This window comes from Notothenia rossii, assembly GCF_949606895.1.
Source record: "Notothenia rossii genome assembly, chromosome: 2".
In the NCBI taxonomy this organism is placed as follows: Eukaryota; Metazoa; Chordata; class Actinopteri; order Perciformes; family Nototheniidae; genus Notothenia; species Notothenia rossii.
Genome location: NC_136904.1, coordinates 94,473,639 through 94,483,638, shown reverse-complemented (window position 1 = coordinate 94,483,638; position 10,000 = coordinate 94,473,639). Strand labels below are relative to the sequence as shown.

The 10,000-nt window shown below is 49.2% G+C and overlaps 1 protein-coding gene across 1 annotated transcript in view; it reads left to right on the top strand.

Annotated features, from left to right (window-relative positions):
- Positions 1 to 10,000, top strand: part of itgav (integrin, alpha V) — a 49,884-nt gene that overhangs the window by 30,758 nt on the left and 9,126 nt on the right. Inside the window, 5 exon segments of the mRNA XM_079664187.1 lie at positions 300 to 437; positions 1,724 to 1,791; positions 2,726 to 2,870; positions 3,178 to 3,270; positions 4,244 to 4,323. Coding sequence (XP_079520313.1) covers positions 300 to 437; positions 1,724 to 1,791; positions 2,726 to 2,870; positions 3,178 to 3,270; positions 4,244 to 4,323 — 524 coding nt within the window.

Sequence of the window (10,000 nt, the reverse complement as noted above, 5' to 3'; positions counted from 1 at the left end):
GTTTTATATTTAAATGCAGCGACTATAGTCTCTACCTTATCTGTTAACATCAGAGCTGTTACTTTGATGATTGGTGTTAGCATCGTTAGCATCGTTAGCATCGTTAGCTGTGAGGAAGTGTTTCCCACAGACAAACATGAACTGACTGACATGCACAAACACGAAAGGAACAGGCCTTTGATGAAGAACGAGCTACACTTTTTGATTTACTGTCCTGCATACAAAAATATACATTTTATATATCTTAAATATCTTGTAATTTTGTATTAAAAACAATAAGAGCATCTGTGTCTCCTCAGGACGACCGTGACTTCCGGGATAAAATCACGCCGATCTCCGTGGCGATGGAGTTCAGTCTGGATTACCAGCGGGCGGCCGACGCCAGCGGCCTGCTGCCCATCATCGACATATCGGCGCCCACCAACGTCACCAAGCAGGTGTGTGTGTGTGTGTGTGTGTGTGTGTGTGTGTGTGTGTGTGTGTGTGTGTGTGTGTGTGTGTGTGTGTGTGTGTGTGTGTGTGTGTGTGTGTGTGTGTGTGTGTGTGTGTGTGTGTGTGTGTGTGTGTGTGTGTGTGTGTGTGTGTGTGTGTGTGTGTGTGTGTGTGTGTGTGTGTGTGTGTGTGTGTGTGTGTGTGTGTGTGTGTGTGTGTGTGTGTGTGTGTGTGTGTGTGTGTGTGTGTGTGTGTGTGTGTGTGTGTGTAAGGTCTCCTATCATGCAAAAGTCACTTTCTGATGTCTTCTCTACATCACCGTGTGTCTCCGGTGTGTCCCCCTTCAGAGACATGTCCTTAGTAACAGCTGGAAGAGAGGGGGGGGGGGGCTACAAGGATCTGTTTGGGGTTTGGAGCAGGACACTTCAGAGACATGTCCTTAGTAACAGCTGGACGAGAGGGGGGGGGGCTACAAGGGTCTGTTTGGGGTTAGGAGCAGGACACTTCAGAGACATGTCCTTAGTAACAGCTGGACGAGAGGGGGGGGGGCTACAAGGGTCTGTTTGGGGTTTGGAGCAGGACACTTCAGAGACATGTCCTTAGTAACAGCTGGAAGAGAGGGGGGGGGGAGGCTACAAGGATCTGTTTGGGGTTTGGAGCAGGACACTTCAGAGACATGTCCTTAGTAACAGCTGGAAGAGAGGGGGGGGGCTACAAGGATCTGTTTGGGGTTTGGAGCAGGACACTTCAGAGACATGTCCTTAGTAACAGCTGGAAGAGAGGGGTGGGGGGGGGGCTACAAGGATCTGTTTGGGGTTTGGAGCAGGACACTTCAGAGACATGTCCTTAGTAACAGCTGGAAGAGAGGGGTGGGGGGGGGCTACAAGGATCTGTTTGGGGTTTGGAGCAGGACACTTCAGAGACATGTCCTTAGTAACAGCTGGATGAGAGGGGGGGGGCTACAAGGATCTGTTTGGGGTTTGGAGCAGGACACTTCAGAGACATGTCCTTAGTAACAGCTGGAAGAGAGGGGGGGGGGCTACAAGGATCTGTTTGGGGTTTGGAGCAGGACACTTCAGAGACATGTCCTTAGTAACAGCTGGAAGAGAAGGGGGGGGGGGGGCTACAAGGATCTGTTTGGGGTTTGGAGCAGGACACTTCAGAGACATGCTTTTATATCTGAGACCTGTGATATCTGCCTAAACATTGTATAATAGGAGACCCTCATATTGAGGTTCCTTTGGGAGTTAGTTTGATCAGAGTTTAATATTGCATTACGGCTTCGTTACAGGCTCACATCCTGTTGGACTGTGGAGGCGACAACATCTGTAAACCTGACCTGAGGCTGTCCGTGAAGAGGTGGGACCTCATTATTATCAAATATAACCGTGTTATCAGGTGAGACTTTGATTAGAACACATGCTCTGGTGAACAGGAAGGTACATGGTAACAGGAAGGTAAATGGTAACAGGAAGGTCAATGGTAACAGGAAGCTAAATGGTAACAGGAAGGTTAATGGTAACAGGAAGGTAAATGGTAACAGGAAGGTCAATGGTAACAGGAAGCTAAATGGTAACAGGAAGGTTAATGGTAACAGGAAGGTAAATGGTAACAGGAAGGTAAATGGTAAACAGGAAGGTAAATGGTAACAGGAAGGTTAATGGTAACAGGAAGGTAAATGGTAACAGGAAGGTCAATGGTAACAGGAAGGTCAATGGTAACAGGAAGCTAAATGGTAACAGGAAGGTTATTGGTAACAGGAAGGTCAATGGTAACAGGAAGGTAAATGGTAACAGGAAGGTCAATGGTAACAGGAAGGTCAATGGTAACAGGAAGCTAAATGGTAACAGGAAGGTTAATGGTAACAGGAAGGTCAATGGTAACAGGAAGGTAAATGGTGAACAGGAAGGTCAATGGTAACAGGAAGGTCAATGGTAACAGGAAGCTAAATGGTAACAGGAAGGTTAATGGTAACAGGAAGGTCAATGGTAACAGGAAGGTAAATGGTGAACAGGAAGGTCAATGGTAACAGGAAGCTCAATGGTAACAGGAAGCTAAATGGTAACAGGAAGGTTAATGGTAACAGGAAGGTAAATGGTAACAGGAAGGTAAATGGTAACAGGAAGCTAAATGGTAACATGAAGGTTAATGGTAACAGGAAGGTCAATGGTAACAGGAAGGTAAATGTTAACAGGAAGGTCAATGGTAACAGGAAGGTTAATGGTAACAGGAAGGTCAATGGTAACAGGAAGGTCAATCTGAATGAACGTTGTCTCTCCTCTTCTGTCCTCAGCGACCGGGATCAGATCTACATCGGAGACGATAACGCTCTGACTCTGGAGATCAGCGCTGAGAATCAGGGGGAGGGGGCGTACGAGGCTGAGCTGCACGTCTACCCCCCCCCGCAGGCCGACTTCACCGGGGTGGTCCGCAGCCAGGTAACCTCACCTGGTGGTAACACACCTGTAGTCTCTATATCGGCCAGGTAACCTCACCTGGTGGTAACACACCTGTAGTCTCTATATAGGCCAGGTAACCTCACCTGGTGGTAACACACCTGTAGTCTCTATATAGGCCAGGTAACCTCACCTGGTGGTAACACACCTGTAGTCTCCTAGTATAAAGTCCTCCTTCAGGTAACCTCACATTGTTTAATGCAACACACCTGTAATAACCTTTATCACCCTAACCCTTTACTCACCTGGTATTAAAGTGTGATGCTGACTGTTTGTATTTTAAATGCAGACCCTGAGCCGGCTGTCCTGCGCCTACAAGAAGGAGAACCAGACCAAGATGGTGGTGTGTGACCTTGGAAACCCCATGAAGGGAGGAACCAAGGTCAGTGTTTATGTATTATTTGTCTTCTCTTTATGCCATGTACTCTGATTGGTCCTCACTGTCTTTTCCTGCTCTCTGATTGGTCCTCTCTGTCTCTTCCTGCTCTCTGATTGGCCCTCTCTGTCTCTTCCTGCTCTCTGATTGGTCCTATCTGTCTCTTCCTACTCTCTGATTGGTCCTCTCTGTTTCTTCCTACTCTCTGATTGGTCCTCTCTGTCTCTTCCTACTCTCTGATTGGTCCTCTCTGTCTCTTCCTACTCTCTGATTGGTCCTCTCTGTTTCTTCCTACTCTCTGATTGGTCCTCTCTGTCTCTTCCTACTCTCTGATTGGTCCTCTCTGTCTCTTCCTGCTCTCTGATTGGTCCATCTCTGTCTCTTCCTGCTCTCTGATTGGCCCTCTCTGTCTCTTCCTGCTCTCTGATTGGTCCTCTCTGTCTCTTCCTACTCTCTGATTGGTCCTCTCTGTTTCTTCCTACTCTCTGATTGGTCCTCTCTGTCTCTTCCTACTCTCTGATTGGTCCTCTCTGTCTCTTCCTGCTCTCTGATTGGTCCATCTCTGTCTCTTCCTGCTCTCTGATCGCTCTTCACTGTTTCCTCTTACTCTCTGATTGGTCCTCTCTGTCTCTTCCTACTCTCTAATTGGTCCTCTCTGTTTCTTCCTGCTTTCTGATTGGTCTTGTCTCTCTCCTCCTGCTCTCTGATTGGTCCTCTCCGTTTCTTCCTGCTTTCTGATTGGTCTTGTCTCTCTCCTCCTGCTCTCTGATTGGTCCTCTCTGTTTCTTCCTGCTCTCTGATTGGTTCTCTCTCTCTCTCCTCCTGCTCTCTGATTGGTTCTCTCTCTCTCTCCTCCTGCTCTCTGATTGGTTCACTCTCTCTCTCTCCTCCTGCTCTCTGATTGGTTCTCTCTCTCTCTCTCTCTCCTCCTGCTCTCTGATTGGTTCTCTCTCTCTCCTCGTGCTCTCTGATTGGCCAGGTGCTGGCAGAGCTGCGTTTCAGTGTCCACCAGCTGTCGGAGGAGGACACCTATGTGAAGTTTGACGTGCAGATGGTCAGGTACAGTCTGTTATTACGGTATAATTACCTCGTGTTACAGCCAATCACACTCCTCCTTCTCCTCACCACCAAACCACAGAAGGAGTTGACACTGAACCTGACAAAGACAGAAACAAAAGATGTCTCTTTACGTCTTCGAATTCTCACAGAACATACAAATTCTCTGCCTTCCTTCGTGCATTAACTTCAGTGAGAGAGAGAGAGCAGCGGGTAAACAGAGCTGGTTTTATTCCAACATTCATTACCATAAGAAAAGGTCTGAGTGAACGTGTGTGTGAGAGGAGGCCTGAGTGTGTGTGAGAGGAGGTCTGAGTGTGTGTGAGAGGAGGTCTGAGTGTGTGTGAGGAGGTCTGAGTGTGTGTGAGGAGGTCTGAGTGTGTGTGAGGAGGTCTGAGTGTGTGAGAGGAGGTCTGAGTGTGTGAGAGGAGGTCTGAGTGTGTGTGAGGAGGTCTGAGTGAACGTGAGGAGGCCTGAGTGTGTGTGAGGAGGTCTGAGTGTGTGTGAGGAGGCCTGAGTGTGTGTGAGGAGGTCTGAGTGTGTGTGAGGAGGCCTGAGTGTGTGTGAGGAGGTCTGAGTGTGTGTGAGAGGAGGTCTGAGTGTGTGAGAGGAGGTCTGAGTGAACGTGAGGAGGTCTGAGTGTGTGAGAGGAGGTCTGAGTGTGTGTGAGGAGGCCTGAGTGTGTTAGAGGAGGTCTGAGTGTGTGAGAGGAGGTCTGAGTGTGTGAGAGGAGGCCTGAGTGTGTGAGAGGAGGTCTGAGTGTTTGTGAGGAGGTCTGAGTGTGTGTGAGGAGGTCTGAGTGTGTGTGAGAGGAGGTCTGAGTGTGTGAGAGGAGGTCTGAGTGAACGTGAGGAGGTCTGAGTGTGTGTGAGAGGAGAACTGAGTGTGTGTGAGAGGAGGTCTGAGTGTGTGAGAGGAGGTCTGAGTGTGTGAGAGGAGGTCTGAGTGAACGTGAGGAGGTCTGAGTGTGTGTGAGAGGAGGTCTGAGTGTGTGTGAGAGGAGGTCTGAGTGTGTGAGAGGAGGTCTGAGTGAACGTGAGGAGGTCTGAGTGTGTGAGAGGAGGTCTGAGTGTGTGTGAGGAGGTCTGAGTGAACGTGAGGAGGCCTGAGTGTGTGAGAGGAGGTCTGAGTGTGTGTGAGGAGGTCTGAGTGTGTGTGAGGAGGTCTGAGTGTGTGAGAGGAGGTCTGAGTGTGTGAGAGGAGGTCTGAGTGTGTGAGAGGAGGCCTGAGTGTGTGAGAGGAGGCCTGAGTGTGTGTGAGGAGGCCTGAGTGTGTGTGAGGAGGCCTGAGTGTGTGAGAGGAGGCCTGAGTGTGTGAGAGGAGGTCTGAGTGTGTGTAAGGAGGTCTGAGTGTGTGCGAGGAGGTCTGAGTGTGTGAGAGGAGGTCTGAGTGTGTGTGAGGAGGCCTGAGTGTGTGAGAGGAGGCCTGAGTGTGTGAGAGGAGGTCTGAGTGTGTGTGAGAGGAGGTCTGAGTGTGTGCGAGGAGGCCTGAGTGTGTGTGAGAGGAGGTCTGAGTGTGTGTAAGGAGGTCTGAGTGTGTGCGAGGAGGTCTGAGTGTGTGAGAGGAGGTCTGAGTGTGTGTGAGGAGGTCTGAGTGTGTGTAAGGAGGTCTGAGTGTGTGAGAGGAGGTCTGAGTGTGTGTAAGGAGGTCTGAGTGTGTGTGAGGAGGTCTGAGTGTGTGTAAGGAGGTCTGAGTGCGTGTGAGGAGGTCTGAGTGTGTGTGAGGAGGTCTGAGTGTGTGAGAGGAGGCCTGAGGGTGTGAGAGGAGGCCTGAGTGTGTGAGAGGAGGCCTGAGTGTGTGAGAGGAGGCCTGAGGGTGTGTGAGAGGAGGCCTGAGTGTGTGAGAGGAGGTCTGAGTGTGTGTGAGAGGAGGTCTGAGTGTGTGCGAGGAGGCCTGAGGGTGTGTGAGAGGAGGCCTGAGTGTGTGAGAGGAGGTCTGAGTGTGTGTGAGAGGAGGTCTGAGTGTGTGAGAGGAGGCCTGAGTGTGTGAGAGGAGGTCTGAGTGTGTGTGAGAGGAGGTCTGAGTGTGTGAGAGGAGGCCTGAGTGTGTGTGAGGAGGTCTGAGTGTGTGTGAGGAGGTCTGAGTGTGTGAGAGGAGGCCTGAGTGTGTGAGAGGAGGTCTGAGTGTGTGTGAGAGGAGGTCTGAGTGTGTGAGAGGAGGCCTGAGTGTGTGAGAGGAGGTCTGAGTGTGTGCGAGGAGGTCTGAGTGTGTGCGAGGAGGCCTGAGTGTGTGTGAGAGGAGGTCTGAGTGTGTGCGAGGAGGTCTGAGTGTGTGTGAGGAGGTCTGAGTGTGTGTAAGGAGGTCTGAGTGTGTGTAAGGAGGTCTGAGTGTGTGTAAGGAGGTCTGAGTGCGTGCGAGGAGGTCTGAGTGCGTGCGAGGAGGTCTGAGTGCGTGTGAGGAGGTCTGAGTGTGTGTAAGGAGGTCTGAGTGTGTGTGAGGAGGTCTGAGTGTGTGTAAGGAGGTCTGAGTGTGTGTAAGGAGGTCTGAGTGTGTGTGAGGAGGTCTGAGTGTGTGTGAGGAGGTCTGAGTGTGTGTAAGGAGGTCTGAGTGTGTGTGAGGAGGGCTGAGGGTGTGTAAGGAGGTCTGAGTGTGTGTAAGGAGGTCTGAGTGTGTGTAAGGAGGTCTGAGTGTGTGAGAGGAGGTCTGAGTGTGTGTAAGGAGGTCTGAGTGTGTGTAAGGAGGTCTGAGTGCGTGTGAGGAGGCCTGAGTGTGTGTGAGGAGGTCTGAGTGTGTGTAAGGAGGTCTGAGTGTGTGTAAGGAGGTCTGAGTGTGTGTGAGGAGGTCTGAGTGTGTGTGAGGAGGTCTGAGTGTGTGTAAGGAGGTCTGAGTGTGTGTGAGGAGGTCTGAGTGTGTGTAAGGAGGTCTGAGTGTGTGTGAGGAGGGCTGAGTGTTTGTGAGGAGGTCTGAGTGCGAGGAGGTCTGAGTGCGTGCGAGGAGGTCTGAGTGCGTGTGAGGAGGTCTGAGTGTGTGTAAGGAGGTCTGAGTGTGTGTGAGGAGGTCTGAGTGTGTGTAAGGAGGTCTGAGTGTGTGTAAGGAGGTCTGAGTGCGTGTGAGGAGGCCTGAGTGCGTGTGAGGAGGTCTGAGTGCGTGTGAGGAGGTCTGAGTGCGTGTGAGGAGGTCTGAGTGCGTGTGAGGAGGTCTGAGTGTGTGTGAGGAGGTCTGAGTGTGTGAGAGGAGGTCTGAGTGTGTGTGAGGAGGCCTGAGTGTGTGTGAGGAGGCCTCAGCATGTGTCCCCTCTTCTTCATGTCTCTTCTACATCAACATGTGTCCCCTCTTCTTCATGTCTCTTCTACATCAACATGTGTCCCCTCTTCTTCATGTCTCTTCTACATCAACATGTGTCCCCTCTTCTTCATGTCTCTTCTACATCAACATGTGTCCCCTCTTCTTCATGTCTCTTCTTCATCAACATGTGTCCCCTCTCCTTCATGTCTCTTCTACATCAACATGTGTCCCCTCTTCTTCATGTCTCTTCTACATCAACAAGTGTCCCCTCTTCTTCATGTCTCTTCTACATCAACATGTGTCCCCTCTTCTTCATGTCTCTTCTTCATCAACATGTGTCCTCTCTTCTTCATGTCTCTTCTACATCAACATGTGTCCCCTCTTCTTCATGTCTCTTCTACATCAACATGTGTCCCCTCTTCTCCATGTCTCCTCTACATCAACATGTGTCCCCTCTTCTTCATGTCTCTTCTACATCAACATGTGTCCCCTCTTCTTCATGTCTCTTCTACATCAACATGTGTCCCCTCTTCTTCATGTCTCTTCTAAATCAACAAGTGTCCCCTCTTCTTCATGTCTCTTCTACATCAACATTTGTCCCCTCTTCTTCATGTCTCTTCTACATCAACATGTGTCCCCTCTTCTTCATGTCTCTTCTAAATCAACAAGTGTCCCCTCTTCTTCATGTCTCTTCTACATCAACATTTGTCCCCTCTTCTTCATGTCTCTTCTACATCAACATGTGTCCCCTCTTCTTCATGTCTCTTCTAAATCAACAAGTGTCCCCTCTTCTTCATGTCTCTTCTACATCAACATGTGTCCCCTCTTCTTCATGTCTCTTCTACATCAACATTTGTCCCCTCTTCTTCATGTCTCTTCTACATCAACATTTGTCCCCTCTTCTTCATGTCTCTTCTACATCAACATGTGTCCCCTCTTCTTCATGTCTCTTCTACATCAACATTTGTCCCCTCTTCTTCATGTCTCTTCTTCATCAACATGTGTCCTCTCTTCTTCATGTCTCTTCTACATCAACATGTGTCCCCTCTTCTTCATGTCTCTTCTACATCAACATGTGTCCCTTCTTCTTCATGTCTCTTCTACATCAACATGTGTCCCCTCTTCTTCATGTCTCTTCTCCATCAACATGTGTCCCCTCTTCTTCATGTCTCTTCGACATCAACCTTTGTCCCCTCTTCTTCATGTCTCCTCTACATCAACATGTGTCCCTTCTTCTTCATGTCTCTTCTACATCAACATGTGTCCCCTCTTCTTCATGTCTCTTCGACATCAACCTTTGTCCCCTCTTCTTCATGTCTCTTCTACATCAACATGTGTCCCCTCTTCTTCATGTCTCTTCTACATCAACATGTGTCCCCTCTTCTCCATGTCTCTTCTACATCAACATGTGTCCCCTCTTCTCCATGTCTCTTCTACATCAACATGTGTCCCCTCTTCTCCATGTCTCTTCTACATCAACATGTGTCCCCTCTTCTCCATGTCTCTTCTACATCAACATGTGTCCCCTCTTCTTCATGTCTCTTCTACATCAACATGTGTCCCCTCTTCTTCATGTCTCTTCTACATCAACATGTGTCCCCTCTTCCTCATGTCTCTTCTACATCAACATGTGTCCCCTCTTCTTCATGTCTCTTCTACATCAACATGTGTCCCCTCTTCTCCATGTCTCCTCTACATCAACATGTGTCCCCTCTTCTTCATGTCTCTTCTACATCAACATGTGTCCCCTCTTCTTCATGTCTCTTCTACATCAACATGTGTCCCCTCTTCTTCATGTCTCTTCTAAATCAACAAGTGTCCCCTCTTCTTCATGTCTCCTCTACATCAACATGTGTCCCCTCTTCTCCATGTCTCTTCTACATCAGCATGTGTCCCCTCTTCTCCATGTCTCTTCTACATCAACATGTGTCCCCTCTTCTTCATGTCTCTTCTACATCAACATGTGTCCCCTCTTCTTCATGTCTCTTCTACATCAACATGTGTCCCCTCTTCTTCATGTCTCTTCTACATCAACATGTGTCCTCTCTTCTTCATGTCTCTTCTACATCAACATGTGTCCCCTCTTCTTCATGTCTCTTCTACATCAACATGTGTCCCTTCTTCTTCATGTCTCTTCTACATCAACATGTGTCCCCTCTTCTTCATGTCTCTTCGACATCAACCTTTGTCCCCTCTTCTTCATGTCTCTTCTACATCAACATGTGTCCCCTCTTCTTCATGTCTCTTCTACATCAACATGTGTCCCCTCTTCTCCATGTCTCTTCTACATCAACATGTGTCCCCTCTTCTCCATGTCTCTCCTACATCAACATGTGTCCCCTCTTCTTCATGTCTCTTCTACATCAACATGTGTCCCCTCTTCTTCATGTCTCTTCTACATCAACATGTGTCCCTTCTTCTTCATGTCTCTTCTACATCAACATGTGTCCCCTCT